The sequence below is a fragment of the Habropoda laboriosa genome, unplaced genomic scaffold (genome assembly GCF_001263275.1).
Source record: "Habropoda laboriosa isolate 0110345459 unplaced genomic scaffold, ASM126327v1 scaffold259, whole genome shotgun sequence".
NCBI classification, from domain to species: Eukaryota; Metazoa; Arthropoda; class Insecta; order Hymenoptera; family Apidae; genus Habropoda; species Habropoda laboriosa.
In genome coordinates, this window is record NW_017100409.1 from 450946 (window position 1) to 472940 (window position 21995).

A 21995-nucleotide genomic window follows, 5' to 3' on the forward strand; every position below is an offset into this window, starting at 1 on the left:
TATAGCGTGCATCCTCTTTGAAAATTGCGTAAGTCGAGGATCGCAAATGAGAAAATAAGAAAGTCAGGATGAAGTGAATATATTCATGAATTTACAGTAGAGGAAAACGTGATCTTCGCGTTACTGTACATCTTAAGAATAAACACGGTATTTTTTCTTCTTTTCGAAAAGTATTCTAATTTTATTTAGAGTCGTCGCGTTCGTAGGTAAAATTGAATACAAAATTCTTTTATTTATATATATTGTGTCATATAAAAGGTCAATTTATTTATTCTGTGTATATTATTAACCTATTAACTGGGTTCACCTTTCGAACAGAAATTGAATCTCTCTAGTTTATAGTTAAAAGTGAGTAAAAATTACAGTTACGTCATTTAATACAAGCATAAGAATACAATTAAAACTGAATAATCCTTCAATAGATAAACTATTATGTTCTCAGTATTGGCTAACCAATGACAACATAACTCGTCTTTCCCAGTTAACAGGTTAAGGTTTGATATTTTTCACAGCAGAAGGATTTACATAACTCTAGACGTTAATATAATGTCTCTATTTACAATATCTATATTTTTATAAACTTTTTACATTAATGCATTACATTGCTATACAAATAATTCACCTGATCGACAAAATAAAGTTACTTTAATTCCATGAAACTAAACGATACAAGTCGCTTCTAGTTCCTTATTTAAAGCGACATCTTTAAGTTTGCAATCCTGGCAATTCTTGACCTTGTCCAATCAACATAAATTACCACCCATCCGTTTCATGATGACAGACTTCGTATTTTATACGATTAAAAATCGTTCGTAAGTCGTACGATCAAAACGCGTACATACGTATCCAGCAGCAGAGCGAGAGATTAAGTTGTCGTATTCCTGAGCGCAGGGGTGTAATCGTTATTAATGCGGGCCTAGGTCACGGGCGACGGATCATCTTTGGAGGCGGCTAGTTAGTTCGTGGGAAGGCCAGTGGCCGCGCTCGCGTTCACTATAAATAATCATGGCGCAGGGATGTCCAAGTATAGACCGTTGGGAGTGTGCCAGCCTGTGAGGAGGCCTCAGCTATTTTTGAGGCTGTCGCCGCTACGAGCGCTACAACACACGATAGACGCTCTCTAATCAAAACTGCACAACCAAAGAACGACAGAGATGGCCGCTCTGTCTTTTCCGACCACGAATCTCGAGCCTGCGCACCACGTTCCCACCTTGCACGCAAATTTTCCCCACTCTTTACGTGCACGCCGATTACCGGTCTTTGCGCGACCTTGGGCAGAATTCATTCATCGGGTTAATTATTTTGACACGGCCCGTCGGAAGGTTCACGCACAATTCGTCCGTTTCACGAAATTGTTTTTGATTATGCGTTTGGACATGTTTTGGTCGAAGTCTGTCGGTTATATTATGAATAAACCGTAATTGTAACATTGTTGTCGATTATTTAACACTTTATTAGCGGACGGATGATTTTCGTTGCGTAGCCAATTTGCTAGCCCATAAGGCGTGAAATTATAGTGCCACGTATACGTATAATAACGAAATTATTCATTTAAATGAATAACTCCATCGACGTGGATTATTGCACCAATTGTAATATGGGATTACTCATTTTTAACTTTGACAGTTTAACACGAAAAAGTTCTTTGTTACTTTTTACTTTGAAAGTAATTGAGCGGGTCCAAGTAAAAATAAAAAATGGTAAATTCTTGTTCAACTTTTCGCAACCTGCGAATCTTGTACATATATGGGCGTGTTTTAAAACAACCGCCATGGATGCTACACACGTCAATACCTGCGCGACGCTAGACGCGCAGAAACTTTCTCCATGGACTAGCTTCTCGTATACTTCATTCAATCTAATACTCTACAAGGTTGGTGTCAAACTGCTTAAAGTGTTAATTGAATGAAAATTTTCTCGTCTTTGTAAGCAATTATTAACGTTAAATAAATATCCCTCGTACTTTAAAAGTCGTCTTGCAGCACAAAAATATTCATAAGGTAATTGCAATAACTGCGAAGGATACTTGAGATAAATATCTTATTTGATTCGTTCTTTGTCCGAATATGGTATAAGCGTCAAAGGGCGCTGCCGCAATCAGCCGCAATCGGTGAACTGGTCAGTGAAGTGTGCGTCTGTCGTGAGAAGTGGGTGAGGTATTTGATTGCCAGCGGTTCACCTAATTTTGCATTGAAGAATTATTATCAGTGTACCTCGTTGTCGCAAATAATTTGTCAATAGTAAGTTTCACTCTCGTTTAAACGCTAATATTGCAGACTCGGGACGAATTTTTGTTTAGCGTGGGTTGTCGATTTGGCAGATGAGTTGTCAATGAAAATCGATCCCAAATTATGTGGGGCAAAGGGCATCAGCCGTATTGGACACTTGCCGAATTTAAATGCAACTTGTCGATTTGCTGATCGTTCGATCAGGAACACTGCTTGCGTGTACTTTTAGGTGTAGTGATGAGCGTGTTCTGTGACGAAATACCTCACCGTTGATATTACACTCGAAAAAATATACATAATTCATTGTTCCTGGTTCAATTTTACGGTCGTCAATTGAACGCTGTAGTCTTTGTCATTCGTTTGTTTCAATTGATTCAGTGAATTTCACGTGCATTCGTTCATGTGAATTTGAAGAGAGTGAAATTAATCGTTAATAAAATATTCAGAAATTATCAGGAAAAATTGTAGTAGTTTTTCGTACATTTAATAATATAGAATTCGTAGTGTTCCTTTATAATACATAGCATCTGTTTACAATGCGAATGTGTTAAAATATTGACATAGTTTAGTATTAATAGAGAATCATCAACTATTATCAATTTCATAATATCATATAACTTCACTAATAATTCAACCAATAAAATGTCACGGAGATACTCTGTAGTTGACCAAGAACCATGGAAACCTTTCCAGACTTCTTCATCAACCAAAACAACCACTATGACAACTGCTGCAAAGCTATATGGCAAGGATTTAAGTGAATACGATGATGTGGATGTGGATGAATTGTTGGCACAACTTACCCCAGAAGAAATTAATTTACTAGCCAAGGAAGTGGATCCGGATGTAAGAAAATTATAATTAACGTGTTGTTTTCAAAACTGAAATGTTAAAATCAATGTTCATGTATCTTGTATTTTCTTTCTAGGATAGCTTTATGCCACCATCACAACGTTGTAGTTATGAATGTGACAAGAGCCCAACAGGGCCGCTAAATCGTAAGAAACTTATTGAACACATCAATAAACAAGCTTTAGAAACACCAGATAAACCTGAATTGAAGCCTTATGTACCTGGTGTAATTAGAGGCAAAAAGGTACCTGTGATTATAAATTAAATATTTAATTTGTGGTACATTTGAAAGATGTCGCATTCATATGTATTTCTGTTTTTGATTTTAGTGGGTTCCACCTCCTCAAGAAACAGTAAAAGAAAAAGAAGCAGAAGAACAAATTGCTATTGATCTGGGAGAAGAATATGAGCAAGCATTGTCTAACGCTACTCAAGAAGAAATCATTGATCTTGCTGGTAAATATCATTAATGAAAAAGCAATAAGAATCTTCAGTCTTGTTTAATGTAATAATTAATATCAAACTTTTTTATTTGCACATAGCTATTCTTGGATTTCATTCCATGATGAACCAAGACCAGTACCATGCTTCTCTATTAAATTCTGGTCAACCTGTTGGTTTGGGCTGGGATGGAGTTACGAAAGCTAGTCAACCAAAACCTTACCCAATGGAACCGCCTAATGATACAGACGTTGACGCCACAATTAAACAAGTTCGAGAGGATGATTCTTCATTGACTGACTTAAATTGGAATAACATTAAAGTAGGTATATGAAACTTTCTAGTAATTTCAAATTCGTAGGAAATTCATTGTCAGTAATTATGGTCAATGTTAATTTGTTATTTTTCAGAATATATCTGACGAAAAGTTTGTTCAACTATTTGAAGGACTAGAAATAAATACACATCTTGAATCCCTGAGTTTAACAAATGTGGGACTCACTGATAAGACTGCACAAAGGTTGGCAGAGGCCTTAGAACAAAATTCTACGCTCAGAGTACTCAAGTCAGTATAATGCCTTGTATCAGCTGTTATAGTGTTAGTAATTTTCATAAATTACTATTGTTTACCAGAATTTTAATTTTTTCAGTGTGGAGACGAACTTCATAAGCCCATCTGTGATAGTTAGGCTCATCAGGGCACTCCTTAAAACGAAATCAATAGAAGAATTTCGATGTTCGAATCAGGTAAAATACAATTAGCTCTTTCGCGAGCAATTTTTTCTTTGAATATGAACCTAGAAAAACATTTTTTCTGTTCTTCAAATTTGAAAACTGTTATAATTTTGATACTTGGAATACGTTTAAAAGTTTAACTTGTGTAATTATGCTTTGTAATGTTTATTAACAAACTTGAGTGTATATATTCGTTATTCGCAATGTAAAAATAAAAAATTGGACGGCTGTAACAATCATTTATCTGAAAGCGTTAATATTTGTTAAATTTATAGAGGTCACAGGTATTGGGAAATAAAATTGAGATGGAAATTACACAATTGGTGGAACAAAATCCAACATTGCTCCGACTTGGCCTTCACTTGGAGTTCAACGATGCTAGACATCGCGTAGCTGCACATTTACAACGCAACATTGATAGGAGTAAGTAGAACTAATATATTTACAGAAAAAACATTCTTTCCTGGAATTTTCAAATTCGTTTCCCAAAATAATTTTCCATGGAGGTGAAACCTACCATGAAAAATTGTATACATATTTCTAAGTAAGATAAAGGATCGTTTTATCTTTCGTAAAGTTATATACGCGTGGTGCGCAAACTAATATATAAGATAAAATGATCTTTTATTACTTAAGTGATATTCATCAATCATATCTTAAGTGTCGACTTCTTATCTTTGACGTAACTTGGCAGTTGCACTGCAGATTAGGTTAGATCATTAGATCAATCGGTTAATCGTTCTTTTTTCAGGTATATTAATTCTGAATTTATTTCCGTACATATGTCACGAACGTTTAGTTTGTACGTTTATAATGAAAAGAATCTTTGCAGATGATTTACTTATCCAGAGATATGTGCCACATTGGAATCGTACTTTTTTAAATACGAACATTTACTCGTACATTTTAAAGAGACACGTTTTTTCCCTTTTGTTCATGCTCTAGCGATATTTATATTGTTAATTTTTCGTTTAGATGGGAGCAATTGTATGGGGGACCATGGAGATCATATGACGAAATGCTTCTAACTCTTCCGAATCTGCTTCGTAGTCTTTTATAGCGCTTTGTTAGCACATCATCATTCATCCATTCATCCCGTTAAATTCATTTATTATTTTTCTAGCTAGTGGCATAGAGGTAATTATGAGACCCCTAGAGTGCACCAATTCTCGTAATCCATATATCCCCATATTTCTAACGCCTTCATTTGTTCTAATTACACCTTTCTCTCTGCCTTTTTTAAACTTCCATTCTCCTTCGCGCACTAAAAAGATATTGTACCTAGAAAATTCATCGACAAGTGTAAAATATGATTTAAAGTATTAAAGTATGATTTATTGATTTTATTAAAATATGATTTAAAGTATTCGATTTGGCATGATTCTGTTTCAGTCGCGTTTCATTATTGCTTGTATGTAGCTTATTTAACATTGATAATCAAAAAAACAGGCGTAACATCAATGATTCATGCTTTTTGTGCAATTTCGTTTCGTTTAATCAGATAAGGAACTTGCTTATTAAACGAATTAGTTTAGAAAAAATGGTTCGAGTATTGCTTTTGTTCTGTATTACGTCACTTCACGATATATTTGTACAGAAACACTTTCTTTTTTTTTTACAAATAATACATGGAAAACAAGCAATTATTCAGCAACAAATCATTCTAGGTCAAATTCTTATTCCTCCTTCACTGTACGGCATGTTTGTACTCGACACGCTTTTCATCTGATCCAATGCAAGCTTTTTATCTTTTTCATTTTGTCATTCGCACGTTCATATCATAATCGTACAAACAGGCAAAAATGCGTATTAACGCATGAAACGCCTGCATTGGACCGTTTTCATTTTGCCAAAAGTTTACCCTATCCCTACCGCTTAGAAAAGTAGAAATAATATTTAGAAAGCTTTAACGAATTATTTGTTCTGCTAGTCTGTCGTGTGCAACGCGCTAAACTAGAGGCCGGTGAACCTTCCAAAAATTTCGCAATCCCCATAGGTGGCTTAAGAGAGACAGCGTAGCGCTAATTAGCGGAGTGAGTAGTATTTATTGTTGAAAAAAATTTCCGTCTTTAGTAGTGTCTTGAAAACCTGTCTTTAGTGCCTGATACCTTTCGTCCATAATTACGAATGTCAATGAATATTGAGATAAAAAGAATTTCTTTACTTGTTCGTAATTGTTATGTGCATTTTACTTCGTGAACAAACCTTGGTCTAACAATAATCGTTTCAGTAATTGCCTTAATCAGTAAAAGTCTATACTTGTTCATTCTTTGTATTAGTAAGAATGTAAGAGAAAGAATTAGAAAGATTATATTAGAAGATTAGAAAGAATATAATAGAAATAATAAAAATAATTAAAAGCACTTAGTAGCGATAACGGTAATATTGCATCACCATTTATTATTATAGCAATAATAATGTAGTTCTATCTTTGCTTGTAGTAGTGCCAGATAGCAGTATCGTTATCAGTGGACATACTAAAATTAGCTTTAGCATCAGCAATGGTAGTCATGCAATTAATATGAAGCAAATGGCATAACTGGAATTTATACTACCTAATCATGGGATCAATAACTGTGTTGTTAATACTATAAAATAGTTTTAGTATTAGTAGCTGCATTATTGATATTTGCTACAAAGCTAATAGTATCATGTACACATATCATGACTGACATTCACGCATCGTTCGCACGATTTTATTTTAAGTTGCCCGCATCATCAGTCCTTTCATTTCACCCAGCTGCACATACTTTACCGAAATAATAAGACAGAATACAGCTTAAGTATTTGTACAAAGAGAAGGAAATAGGATAAACTATTCGAAGACGAACAAACCTTTCAGTGCGGTGACCAATTGACACGATAAGTACACATATCTCGGATTATATTTGCAGGCGGAGTCCCCACGTCAACACACACCAATGGTCGCTCCCTATTTCGCAATTTATCGTCTCATTGTCGCGTAGATGCTCGTCACATAAAGTTTAGGTTGTTCGACGATTACAGTGATCACAATAAGCTGAAAGGATTACGATGGCGTGCCACGCCTATTTTAGCTGGCCAAAGAGACGTCGAAACGAGTTTTATTCAACTAAGAGAAAAAGAAAAAAAATCCTGTTTTTCCATGTTAAGAGTCAACTAATGGCAATTTAGATCGTTTCGATTTCTCTGTCGCCATAGAGAATGGAATGAATATAATTCAGTAGTATTCTCACGACATTACCACCCACCGATCAAAGACTCTTCCGAGTCAGAGCTGCGATCTATACTTACGACACCTCTATTCTTTCCCAACAGTACGGAAAGACCTAACGTTGCGGCTACAGTTCCGATTCTTTAACATGAACCACAGGAAACCTGCCTTGATTCAATGAAAGGTAGCTACCCCTTAAGTGGTGGTCGATCAGCAGAGTGATGCTACGCGTTTTTCTTGAGGCGAACTCTAACCGCTGTTGTTACTTTGCAGCTTCACTAACTTTGCTTTTTCGATAGGTCACGAAGATATTTCGTGTGTTTGAGAGGAAGATAGAAGCTGAATTGTATGCGCTTTCAGGCTACGAACGATTCTAGGAGATTCGAGAGTTTCTTTTTTTCATTGCTAGCATTTGAATGGGTAATAAGTGGAACGAATGATATTGACGATGTTTTATGGGATTCTGTACCACTAGGAAAGATAATTAATATATCAGAAATGTTTTTAATTCTCCAAACTTGAAGCGTGAAATTAGTGGATTTTTAATTGCTTGTAATTACCTTGCATTTCAGGTAATGGTAATATTATAAATGATAGAGTTAAATTGTACTCGGGAACTGTTATTCCAAAATTCTTAAAAAATTATACAATTTCAAGTTCCTTGTACTCTTTTTAAAAATTTGTTTTTTAATACAGAGCTTAACGAAATTTCGCAAAATTATACAATTTTAAGTTCCTTGTGCTTCTCTCAACGCAGGACTCGCTAAAATTTTCCTTGCAAATGGCATTTCATGGAGATGTCTCATTTGCAACTTAAAATTATAAGGAATTATTTGTGTGGAATATTTCGAAACATCAAACGATTACTTGGTCGAGAAGAATCCCATAAAATCAGACACTTAACCGTAGTTTCGTAGCTGGTGTCTCATTCGAAATGGATCACGGCGCGCAGTTCGTAATGAAAGTCGAAAACAGAGTTTTGCGCTTGATCTGACACGTCGTTAACTGCGAATGGTGTTTGTAGATGAGCTTTAACTCTGGTCGACGGCCTCGCTTCGGGGTTTAGGTGCACATCCTATCAAACCTGATGAAGTCGTGACGCGTTAATTTCCACGCAAGCCTCCAGAAGCTCGGTTCGCCTTGCGTGACGTCCTCTCGACGTTAAATGTCGAGCAGCGAGCGGTTTAACGCGTGACGACGTACCTAGTGATGGGATCAAGCGTATCGCGAGTAATATCCCAAAAGTCTGACAATGACTAGTTCGTATGTTGTGTGAAATATTTTCAACAAATGTGTAAAATCGTATCTTTACAGATTTTATTCGAACCTTATGGAAATATGTTGAAAAAATAATGTTACTTATTGGTACAATTAATGGATTATATTAGAGAACTATAGTTATAAAATATTGACATTTTAGATAACACAGTTCTGAAGGATTCACGGTGGAAGAAGTTCTGTATAATATGCTGTTATAGGAAAATATTATCTTGTTTTTAATTATTTTTCAAAATATTGTGTTTAATAAGCTTAACAATGTATTTAATACAGTTGCTAATTATTATAATATGTTGGAATGATTCTGGTTATGATACATTGTTACTAGACAATTCAATACTGCTTACATTAAGAAATGGAAATTATTATACACGAATAGTAAGCTTCAAATATAATTCTAAAAAGGCTCGTTGTTTACTAAATTTATACTTCACAGTACAGTAAAATACATTGTCAAATTTTAGGATCCTAGCAGAATGAGGAAAATGACATACCAGTTTAATGTTACAAACATTTATAATACCTTTTTGACTTGTTTCCCTGTTTTTGTAACGTATTTTAGCGATCCTATCACTGAACGTATGTCACGTATATCAATATCAGTGAAAAGTACCAGAGAAATTGAGCATACAACAACCATTTTATAATGGTTGAGGCGATTTCAGTAGATCAGGAGATAAATACTTCTGAAAATTTCTTTTCACTTTTTATTTTAATGCAAAAATCACATCTGCAGAAAACATAAATAACAGTGTAGAAGAGTTTTTAATCAATTATGTGGAAATAATCTTTCAACTTCGAGATTAAATCATTGGATCCTTATAAAAATTCGCTTTTCTAAATTTTCACAAAAAATTTAACCAAAGAGTCTCGCCTTATACTTTTGACCGCTAGTGTAATTAACCCGCACACGCTTATATATGGTAGCAGGTTGAATCACGTTGAAACTGTTCCGTTGGATCAACCGCGAACTGCTCCCGATAAAGTTTTTCAACTCGCGCGAGGGTACAACTCAATTAGCCGGTCGTTTGGTGGAAAGTTCGTAGCCAGATCGCCGCTTTACAGTTCAGATTAGCTGTTTGCGTAGGAATACGGGAGTAATTTCTTCTCGTCACGCGAACAACTTTTTAACTTAACGCGGGACATTGTTTTCGTCTAAAACGAGCTAGAAGTTTCTGTGATTTCTTTAATCTTTCTCTTTTTCTTCGTTGTATCGTTAACCTCTTGCGTTTGAACGAAGTTATTGGTTTGGCGAATTGTTTCGTGAATTAATGTTAGTTTATTAGAATGATAGGAAGAATCAGAGTTATTGTAGTAGTAAGTTGCAGTAAAAGCTAAACATTTGATTTCAATATTTTTCGATTGATGTACGAATTTTATGCAAATGTCAGGATATGAGAAAAAAGAATTGGCGAGCATCGCATTTCGTAGAAATCGCTTGAAATTAAATTTTGAATTTTGAAATTGTAATAAAGTGTAATTTAGTAATTTTTTGAAATTGAAAATTTTCAGTGAATTTCTTTTTTATTTGAGCACACGCTGAGCATCGTTTTTAAATTATTAAATATGCCACAGTGATAAGGCGATCTGTAACAAGTGGAATAATTGGAAACCTTTAAACAGGTGAGGAGATAATTGATATAAAAAAAGGAGAATTGTTTCATCACGCAAGGGGTTAACTATTGATCAGAAATCTTTGAATTAAAAAAAAAAAAATTATTAACCATTTATGGTTTACAATTTCTTTTATAGATTGCACAAAGTATTGCTTTCATTAGTACTAAAATCTAATCTTCAAAGTATACGATTATCGATACACGTGTTAGTCGATGAATGAACGCTTTAGTCGGCGAAAAGCTGTGAAAATCAGAATTATTTCGAAGGGACATTATTAATACCCTGAAATTAGTAAATCCACACCAAATCCATCAGATTATGTCGGCATAATTCATTTCCCTCCCTAACTATTTGCAGAATGACCGAATGATTTTCACAATTAGCCGAATTTAACGCTTTAAACGTCAAACAAGTGTCGACCGTGGCGATCTCCAAAGCGTTCGACGTTCACACGCTGACAAAATTTGCAGTTGAGTGTCCACGACATGTCACAACGCGTCATCGACACGTTATTATCAGCCTGAAAGACTGCTGTGACGCGCGAGTTTCCACGTAACGTCCTCTCTCCTCTGTTTTAGTGTTTGAAATGTGGCGTGCATCAACGTGTCCACGTCGATCTGTTTTTCTCGAAATTGTAAAAAAATAACAGATGTGACGTCTCTTTCTTTTTTTTTTCCTCATTAACATTTACGGTTTTTGTTGTCCTTGCAGCATTCTTTGGACCTGTTTTCTTACTAACAGATCGAACAATTAAGATTAAGTTTTTGGAGCTTCTTTCTTTTTTACGTGCACAATACAAGCGTGTGCAGAATATCTCGTCTCCTTGTGCATTTAGGAGTACGAGGTTTTAATTTGTGAGAATTTTAACAGAATACGAGAGAAGCTCCATCAGTTAATTTATGTGGCGGTTGAACTACGAAGGATTTCGCATGTATAAACTGAATGTAAAAGTATTCATTTTCTCGATAAAAATATATAATACAGTGCGAAGCAGTGTAAAAGATTCCACATCAGTAGTGGGAGAAATTAAATTAGATTACCGTAGAATTTCTCATTGTTGTGTCAAATGTTTCGATGTCAAACTGTCGTCAAAACTACACACACCAAAGTTTCACAAAAAAGGGTATATACACCAAAATTACGAAGCATCACATACGAAGAAACAAACAGCGAAACGAACGTGAAATATCGCGAAAACCTTCGGTTCGACCGCACAATCGCTCGCTCCATTGAAACGTTGCAGAGAGAAGAATCTTACGGATCATCGGGACGTGTTCCTAGTGTTCTAAAGAGCTGTTTGTGCAGGCCCGAGATGAAAGTTGTTTAATTCGCCGACATGATGGATGTATCAACGGCGCGACGCACGGGAAAAAGCGGTAGCAATTTCCGCGATAGAAAGTCCGATTTCGGGCGTACGAAAGACAATTAAAAAGCAACGAGCTCCCTGCGGCCGTGCGCGAGTGCGGATGTATGTTATGTCGTCGCCCGTTTATTCCTGGCTCGCGTGGAAATTGCAATTTTCCCGACCGAATTACGTTTCGAACGAGGCCAGGGCCGCTCTCTCAAAGTTTCGCCGGTTTTAATCGTGTAACGCGCCGTTTTGTACGCCTGAATTCGCGATAATTGATTCGAAAGCTTTGCTTTCCGCCGACTCTAAACCGGATACCTTCATCGGATATCGCGTTTGTTTGCGGGCTGCACTCGGATTTTTCTCACGGCCGAAGTACACTCGAGCGTTTAAGCTCCATTGTGAAAAGGTGCTTCCACGGCTGGTGAGCAAAATGGGACGTGTGTTTTAATCCCATGATATTGTAGAAAATAGTTTGAAGGATATTAAATTCATTTTTGGCTCAATCGGAGTAAGTGCGAAAGTGGAAAGCTTCTTTATTGGATTTAATTACTAGTGCAATAGGCGAAAAAAGCAATGGCAGAAAATGGCCAATTGTGGATTTTGCTGCTAACGTAAATGTTTGTAAGCCATAAATTTACAGGTTCTTGGAATTTTGAAATGCATAATTGTATAGTCGAAAATAACAGTACATGTAACTTTTCAGAATTTCTAGAGCCTGTAGATTTATAATTTGCAAACATTTTACCGTTGGTAACAAGGTCCAAAATTAGCCATTTTCTACCATTGTACTTTTTTTAGATTTTAGATTTATTAGATGTTTTCAAGATTTTTAAAAATTTTATACTTGCTTTTGATAAGTCGAGAATAATTAATTTGTTTAAATTATGTTTAAAAGTATCTAGTCGAGTAGAAATTCTTAAAAACATAATTAATATAAATGCCAATTTTAATCATTTTTATCCTTTGTTTAATAATTCGTTAACAAAGTGAACCAATAAACAAACTACGTTATTTGTTGAATTTTTTGGTGAAACTGATATGATCTCTCTGCAATATTTACGACGGAGTATGAGCTTGTTTGACACAGGGGTTGAAATAATTCGAATTTGAGTTACATTTCTGATACGGCTGATTCTTTGCAAAAGAAATACATTGAATGTGTATAATCTAACTTCTTACGAGAGTTAGATTAACTTCTTGCGTTTTAGAATATGCATTTTGAACATTTGTAGAATACGTATTAAATTAAATCATTATAAAATCCTGTGTGATTACTCTTTGAAATATAAATTACGTAAATAATTCAAAAAATTGTGAATTAACCACTATTTATTTTATTTTCGTAATTAATCACTGAAAGAAAATGCTGCAACCTTGAAAAAGCATTTTTTTTTTTTCAGTGTATTTATTTGCAGTTAAAATTTCTATTTCGGCAAACACTAAGTAAACATTTTGTCAACCTGGTAGTTGTTTATTCAATCAATTCAACGTACAGGCTGAAAGCTAAATTCGATCGAACTATTCGACAGAAAAAGTGTAATTTTCTATTTTGATACACACAGGAATTTCTCTTAATTTTACAGAAAAGTTAATTTCATGAAGAATTCTTCGTGAAGAATCATCCCCTACCTTACGGGACACCTTTTACATTAAATATGACACTCGCTTGTAACAAAAATTTCGCTGACAATTTCAACCCCTGACAGTAAACTGTGTGTCGTGTGTTTATTGACCATTGCATTCTCTTTACCGGCATGCGAACGATCGGTAAAGATACTAATCTTTCATAATGCTGAACGCATATGATGACAGTGTTTCGGGTGTCTGTTGCAGTACGGCAGTCCCGGCTCGGGGTGGCAACATCTTAACGCGAAGTGGCGTTCGCCTAGGTATTATTTGTACATATATTATATATTTATTTACCATACACTTAATATCACACATCGCTCGCGGCGTTCTTACACGCAAAATATTTCGCATCGTGTAACTCGTGTAACAAGGATCGACAAGCGGACGTTCTTGACGAAGCTTTTTCCATTTTATGTATTAATTATGCCTCTGTCAATATGTGTCGAAGAATAAACGTTGTCGTTCTCCGGCCTTTGTTTCAATTCCAATTGTGTAATGCAACTGTGGTGACACACGTTCAGTTTAAATTCGCCGAACGAACGGGAACGATAGAGAATAATGAACCAACCGATAGCTGTCTTTTCTCCCTATTTTTTTCTTTTTCCTCTCTCCTTTTTTTTTTTTTTTTGTAAACTACGCTTCACGTGTCGATTCTCTACCTCGTTGGAGGCTGATCACGTCCACGCTGTGCACACTGTTCGTTTTGCATGAGTATCTGTACTTTAACGCAAATTAAACCGCAAATAAACCGTTCTGGCATACACTATGTCGTCCTCCGTTTGTTTACCTCGATCATGTGCGATCTCCCTAGCGATAATTCTCCGGTAATGCGAGCAGCGATCCGATCTTCAACCCTTAAATCAATTTTCCTGATTTTCCGGCCATTCTGAATTATGGTAAATCCTTATTGCCCAGTAATGATCATTTCCATGGTGTTCGTTCTTTGGGGTGGATCAAAGTTATTGCGTTAATTCGTGGGAATACGTACACTGCTGTTCGTAAGTATTATACCCATTATATTCGTACAGAAAGTATTATGCGGTTACAATTGCATTTTTTTGCTAAATTTAATAGATCAGCAGATTTAATACACGTCGGCAAAAATGTATGTATTCGTTATATTATGAGATATCAGGTTGGATAACTGTTTCTCTTTTATTTCAATGATTTTGTAATGACTATTTAAGTTTAATTCACATTCGGTAAAATTCGTAATACTTATGAACCGGAGTGTCTGTACAATTTTTCATATAAAAATGGGTTTCGGGGTTACGGTAACGCGTGATGTGTTCGACAGAAATGTAAGTATAATATTATAGTGTTATGTATTGCACAATGTAATATATGTGAATATGATTGCTGAGGATTTACGGATAGTATGTATAGTTAGCATTTTAGGGAAATATGTGGAATACATGTTTCGTTATTTTCATTGTATGTTCGTCCACTTTAATCAGTCCGCTAAGTAACGAAAGATTGAAAGAAAAATACAACTGCAATTTATAAATAGTGGTCCTCCCAAATGAATAAAAAGTTCATTTTTGCAAAATTCCATTTATTTGAACGTAACTGTATCGAATGTCTGGCTTCTTTATTTGTTCAAACAATTAATGGTTAGAATTTCTAAATTCTCAGTTACAACTTCGAACATTAGTTTCCATTAGAAATATACACGATAAGTAGTACAACCGGCAGAAAGTAAATCTATGAGAAAAAGTAAGTTGCAAATGTAGAATACAATTTTTTCGTATTACACTTTGTTTTCGAGAAAATCAAGTGTGAAAATTTGTCGCATACGCATATAATTGCTACTGTATCATTTTACTTCCGGTTATATTCATATTGCTGTTTATAGTTGATAGTAATATTGAAAACATGTCAGTTCATTTGAAAAGTTAGAAAAATGAAAACGTATTAAAATCCATTCTCATTTCTTTAATTTGTCCGGTTATTTTAGAAATGTCAACATTTTTCAGCTTTTAAGAAAAACTATTTTATTCCAATAATTTCTGCTCCAAAAATCAGTGGAAAATATATGTTTCAAATGAGAAGTTTCGACATTGTTCTGGCAACAATTTTTCGGAAACAACTCGTCATACGAAATCATTACATTCTACAATTTCAGCTTATTTTTTCACTTGGAATCATTTCCCGCCTGGTCCTGTATAAATTGTCTCATTCTATTATATAAATAATCAAAAATGAGTTACCAAAGGAACCGCCAAATACGTCGCATTATAATTGAACACTGGACATAAAAAAGGCTGTAATTCACCTCCATCTTTTCTTATATGAATCTTGTTTTTTGTTCATTTGTAAGACTAAAATATTAAAACAAAAGTATTGTGTGATTATAAAAAGTAGTGTGATACATGTAAAAAATATATTTTGATACATTTTGTTAATAAATAACATATTGCCCAGTCTTCAATTATACTATAACCAAACAATTCAACCAGAAATAACAGTCACATCGGGATAGAATACAAAATTAAGAACAAGTCACATACGAGGTTTCATAAAAAAAAGATGCCCTTATTAGCGTCATAAAATTTTCTTAATGAAAAATTATTCGAAATTAAAATGGTCCCAGCTACACGTCGTTGCCAATACCGTTTACATTTCTGAAAACACTGTTTGTGTGCAGTTTTAGAAATTGCTTTCAGATCAGTCTGTGAATTTTCCTTTGTCTCTAGAATCGTTTAAGAAGTGCATTTTTTTAGTGAACCTTTCAGTTTCAGAAGCAAAAAATAAGTCATAGGAAGCTGAGTCAAGTGAATATGATGGATGGGAAATAAAGATGACTGCTTCAAGTTAAAAATTGAAATTGTATTTCAATGAGTTCCAGTAAAGAAAATTGAATTATAAAAACCATTGTAAATCTCGAAAGGAATAACTTTTCGTTATATCACTAATGGTGGCCATATTATATTCTGCCATCAGTTTTTCTCTTCACTTACGAAATATTGAGTTGTACTCACAGTATTTTCTTTTTTTTTATCGAACCTCGTATGTTCAAAGGACCATTCTAACGATATACACATGCCTTTCACATTTTCCACGTCAGTTTAAGGGTTGAAAGTACGATCCGCTGGCTCTGTATGTGTAATTATTAGCCGGTGCTCGCCCAAAGTTTGGTGGTGATAGCAACAAAATATTTTCTGCGCGCGTGTGCACGTAGATCACGCGGTACAAGTGCCCTTTTTATCGGCGTGCGTGCTCCCAAGTTGGCCGGTCGATTTCGAGATTGCACCGTGCGCGCAACGATTAGTTAACTACATGCAGCTTGTATCGCAGCAAACGGGACGGGGGGCACGTGTTACTCCATATAATAGCACGCTTAAACCTATCCACCGTGACTTTTTTAAAGCTGCTTGCTCTGATACACATTTTCCGGAGTAATCGGAGGAGGGCTCGCAAACGCGCCTTGCCTGCTAATGAGCGTCTATCCGCCTCTGTTTGCGAGCTCCCCCCGCGATTCGATTCCACTGTTCGTACGTCGAGAGTTTCTTTTAAAGCATTCTTGGACCTTTTGAGCCGCTTCAAAAGTTAGAATTCGAAATGTAAGTTCATCCACGAAGAACTTTTGTGATTGGAGGATTTAAACGTGTTACGGATATGTTAGATATTTTTTGAGAGATTCGTAAGATTTTAGTGGAAATTTAGAAGCAATATATGTAAAAGCCGGGTGCACACGCGTTGAGGTAAAAATGGCTTCCCCTCTCTAGTATTTTTCGAGGACAAACGAATATTAAAAAAAAACTGAAGTCATAAAATGTCTAAGAACAATTTCCAAGTTTGTAAAAAGGGGATTTAGTACACCAGGTAAATTTTACCCCACACGTGTGACCACGAAAAATATTTTTACGCATGAGCTCCTGAGTTAAAAAGCGGTTCTGAGAAGTTCGAAAAGTTTGCAGTTCTTGAATATATTTTGCGAACGTAGAAATTTTAGATTTCATAGAAGTCATAGACATAGCAACAATTTTGAATTTTAGTTCTCTGTTTGGAAAAGCTTTTGAAATTTTTGTATATCTTGGTAACCTTGTAAACCTTTACGACGTGTTTAACCTTTGAAGATTTACGAATTTCTGCGGTTTTGATGTTTTGTAAGTATTTAAATCTTCAGTGTTCGTAAACATCGTAAAAATCGTTGAAGTATTACAGTTCCAAAACTCTCTTCTCCTTTACTCAATAAAAATTAGAAATTCCAAAAAAAACCTGAGGGTCCATAGCAGTATCGAGCTTGTATTAAATTAATTTTTTGTTACAGTGTTTTTGAAATTATTCCATTGTTTAATTATTATTTCTCGAAATAGTAAGCCGTTTCTGCCCTTTCGTGGGAAGCTCAAACGTTTCAGCGCTTCCAAGATTTATTCAAACAGTTACGCTGCTGAAGCTTTTGGAAACTTGCAACAAACAGTAGACAAACATTCCGAATGAGTTTAAATCGACTTAAAGCGTTTTGAGCTCTTTGCTAATTAGATTCGTGTGATTTACATTGACGAAATTCTATACATGCAAAGTACTTAACGAACCTTCGAATTTGTAGAAACTTTATAAATATGTACGATTACTTTCGACCGTAAAATGGGAGCACGATTATTCTTTGGTTTCCAATATACTGTCACTTACAAAAATCTTCGTATTTTTTTTAAAAATCGCATTGCATGATGTTTACTTGTTTTTGGAACGATTTTTCATTTTTGTAAGATATTTTATCCGTGTGGCACTGACACTTTTTTTCCCATGTACCTTTCAACTTTGATCAATCAACTTTGACTTTTTCTTTGTCTCTCTGTCACACACACCTTTCCGTTTAACGCACATCTATTTCTTCCGAGTCTTTTCAGCAACCATTGTGATTAAACATTAACGTGAACGTTAATCTGGTTATTCGATAACCTTGGTTTGCAGTAGAAAACCCGTAAGATGGTATCAAGTGTTTAACAAATATTATCACAGTAATTCCACGTTAATAAATAATCACATATTTTGATGCAAGTAGCATTAACTCTGATATGTACACTGAGAGAACGCGTAGGTTGATATCAAATGGTGACTAATCCACCGTGATTAATAATCAGTAAGAACGTTTAAGAGAACACTGAACGAACGATCGGATGATATGGAGGGGGAGGGTATTAAATTGAAACGACGCCTTCTATTTTCGGTAGAAGGAGTAGACAATACGGCGCGTTTCAAGTTAATTAAATTTATGTCGATTTCCCTTTTGCCCGTTTGTCAGACGGCTGGAATCGATTGTAGGTGGATTTTGAGTTGAAAACCGGACGGAAGGCGAAAGAAGCTGAGGGACGGAAGAATAATAATGGGCTTTGGCCAACTGTTTGTCCGCTGAACTCTCTGTTCTTTCCTTTGCAAATGAACCCATTTGTATTCAGTCGTACGGCTAATTCGTCCCTGCTCGATATCTTCGCGCTCAAATTCTCATTAAATTTTAGAACACGGAACGACCCGACAGGAACGACAGATAGAAGATTATTTTCAATATAGGAACACCATTGCACGCAATTCCTCGCACGTGTTTGTCCTCTTTACACCGATTCAGGTTCACCTCTGCGTTTGACGTCGATTAGATGACCCGGTCGACGATTAACGTAAAGCAAATTTCTTGTTCGTGTACGAGCTTTCAGAAAAGTAGGATATTCTATGTTGGATCAGTTTGAAAGTTCGAATCTTGACAAAATTATTGGAGGAATTGTAATATTTTTGAAATTCGATGAAATAGACATTAAATATTATGAATCGAATTGAAATTTATAAAACAACGATGTTTCATGTTATACCTTTTTTGATATTCTGGTAAGGGTTTATTTAGATTGGTCAGTTTCATGATGTTTGTAAGGTAATCGAATCACTATGAACGAGGGAGTATGTATTTCAATGTATATCAAATTAGCCCCAACGCGGCGAATTGTGATGAAATAATAAAACAAAGCAAGAAAGGACAGGAAGTTCATGCAACCGCGAATAAAGTTTACGAGAACACCGAGACTCAAAATTGACATAACTTTGCCAGCAATCTTATCGAGATAGGAGTAATAGTAGTAAAAAGAAAAAAAGGAAAATTACAGTAGAGATGTTATAAAATGGCCATTTTTGGGCTCCCGCGTGGAAACGAAAAATTCATGCAGAACATTTAGTAGTATCTCCTGAGGAACAAAAAATGTTATAAGCATTGAAATGTGATTGAAAAACTGTGAAAAATTAGTGCAAATATGAAAAAGTGACAATGATCGAACTTACGTGTATGCGTTACGTTTCATTTTTTTCAGATATTGATCCATGTTTAAAATAATTCTTGGAAAATTCTGCAGGTAAATCAATGGAAGATTGCAATCGGGCAAACCGAAAATACCACAAGATCGTTGTTGTCAGCAAGTGTCAGCAACCAATAACTTGTTTGCCGACTTTGCATCCGCATATGTACATACGACAATGACCGTATGCTAATCGCCCTAAAATTATAAACTACGTGTGTTTGAAGCAATTGTAATGTGCGAAAGAAATTATAGTTATCCGGAATATTATTAGCTTGAAGACATAAAAAGTTAAAAATCTTTTTCGTAGTAACTGTCAACTCTGATGTTTGTTATCCTCTTCCAGCTTCCTTGTGATCGAAGAAATGTTTATTCTTAGGATCACATGTTACAGTCAGCATTGGTACAATGATAACAGTCCCTTTCTTTTCAAATGCCATCTTTAAATAGAGAAATAGACATGCTGCGTTAGTTTAAATCGTAGCATCAAATAGTGTCGGTATTAAGTCAGCGATTCTTATCGTTCTGAGCAATTTCTTTTATATAGGAAAACAGAGGCGATTGTACAATCAATTTTCGTGTAATTGTGCAATAGTAATTGTACAGATAAATAGAAAAGATTTGTGTAATGTGCGGAAATTCACCGAAAAAGTTAGATCGTAAGGATTATTATTGGTCGGACAAACAATAGTATTATAAAATTTTTTATAGAATAGTAAAGCATTCTTGAAGTGTCAGATCATTAGAAAATGTCAACGTAGAACAAAATACACAAAATCTTAATGCAGAAAAAAATGCTACAAAGTCTGTACCTTATTCATTTGTGCCTTTAAGTGTCAATCCTAGTATTATTTCTAATAGAAAGTGTATTTTTGGGTGTCAAACAACATGAGTTCTAAGAAAACTGAGCAGAAGAGAGTACCTCAATATGTGTATAGCTAAAGACATTTTTGTAATGTATTATATAAAGCAGGTATTTGTCGATCACACGGAGAGGAAAACGCTTTGTTAATTCCATTGCAACTTTAGAACATTCTAAAATATGATTTTTGAGGAAAGGTATAATACGTCAGAAATGATGGAAAACCAGCTGCTATTTGAAACAGAGTTAAGTCACTTGCAGTTTTCTAATATTTTAAAAACCGTACAAGATGTAGTACGAAGTAACGGGGTAGCAGTGGCAATATATCTGTGGCGTTTACGCCATGGCTATAGCTTCGAAAAATTAGCAAAACGTTGGCATATTGCAAGGCAAACAGCAAACAATTAATGTGAAACCGTCAGACGGCAGCTTTCGGAAAGGTATTGTACGACACCTTTCGTCGTTTCATAATTGAAACGATTTAATTAGTATACACCAACTGGTGACTGAATAATATTAGTATTTGATGGTACTTGTCTTTTTATCCAAAAAGTTCCAACTTCGTATTTCAGCGTTTATCTTATTCTGGACACAAGCATAGATGGCAGTTTGCCAGTTACATTGCAAACAGTTGGGCACCTTATGCAGGGTGTAAAAATAATGCAAACATATTAAGTGAACTTCTTTCACAATACGATATATGGAGTCAATTAGAACCACGTGATATTTTTCCCGTGGATCGTGGTTTTCAAGATTCTGTGGATTAAATCACAAGAAGAAGATTTCTCGCTAAAATGCAATAAACTTTAATCCTTTAATAGTAGAGCAAGCTAATCAATCACAGCTCATTACAAGAAAATGGATATCGAAATAATCAATGCACATACAAAAAGTCATTTCAAGTATTTCGACAAAAGTTTTAGAAATAGCACGTTGCCAACCTTATTCCGGGATTTCGAAATAGCTTCTGCTGTTCTGAATGCAAGATTTAAGCCACAGTCTATATCTAGTCTTCATCACCGTATTACAAACAGGATTCTGCAATATTCAAATGAAATTAACCGTTTATCTCAATTAGTACTTAAATATAAAAAGTTATAAACATAGAAGTTGCACTTTTAAGATTGGAATCTTTTTCAATGCTTAGTAATGAAGACATTTGTTTGTATGCATGCAACACGTATCAAATAAAACAGACACCTGGATACTATGCAGACTACATTAACGAAAATGGGGACTGAATTTCAAATTGCAGCAATATCAGATTATATTGATTATCAAAAATATCAAATTGAATTACATTCAAATAATTAAAAATTTTTTGATTATATATTAATCGATAACAGTGTAACAGGTTTAGAAGTGATTATAACACACGCATGTGGATGCAAAGTCGGCGAACGGGTTGTTGGTTGCTGTTATTATGTAGCAACGGTCTTATGATATTTCGGATTTGTTCGATTGCAAAGATTTTCTCAAAAATTATTTTAGAGATGGATCAATATCTGAAGAAGATGAAGATGAAACG

General features: G+C 35.0%; 1 protein-coding gene across 17 annotated transcripts in view; it reads left to right on the plus strand.

Moving 5' to 3' along the window:
* Window positions 1-21995, plus strand: part of LOC108575465 (tropomodulin) — a 205887-nt gene that overhangs the window by 157186 nt on the left and 26706 nt on the right. For 11 of the 17 annotated variants that reach the window (XM_017938264.1, XM_017938272.1, XM_017938271.1 and 8 more), the window contains 9 exons: window positions 2922-3074; window positions 3157-3324; window positions 3410-3536; window positions 3623-3843; window positions 3932-4086; window positions 4172-4268; window positions 4532-4679; window positions 7554-7633; window positions 13529-13590. In XM_017938264.1, the coding sequence (XP_017793753.1) occupies window positions 2922-3074; window positions 3157-3324; window positions 3410-3536; window positions 3623-3843; window positions 3932-4086; window positions 4172-4268; window positions 4532-4679; window positions 7554-7630 (1146 nt within the window). In that variant the 3' untranslated portion in view covers window positions 7631-7633; window positions 13529-13590. Of the gene's footprint in view, window positions 1-1929; window positions 2001-2141; window positions 2241-2921; window positions 3075-3156; window positions 3325-3409; window positions 3537-3622; window positions 3844-3931; window positions 4087-4171; window positions 4269-4531; window positions 4680-7553; window positions 7634-13528; window positions 13591-19662; window positions 19721-21995 lie in introns of those variants that run through there. The other 6 variants (XM_017938280.1, XM_017938277.1, XM_017938268.1 and 3 more) reach the window with 6 other exon arrangements.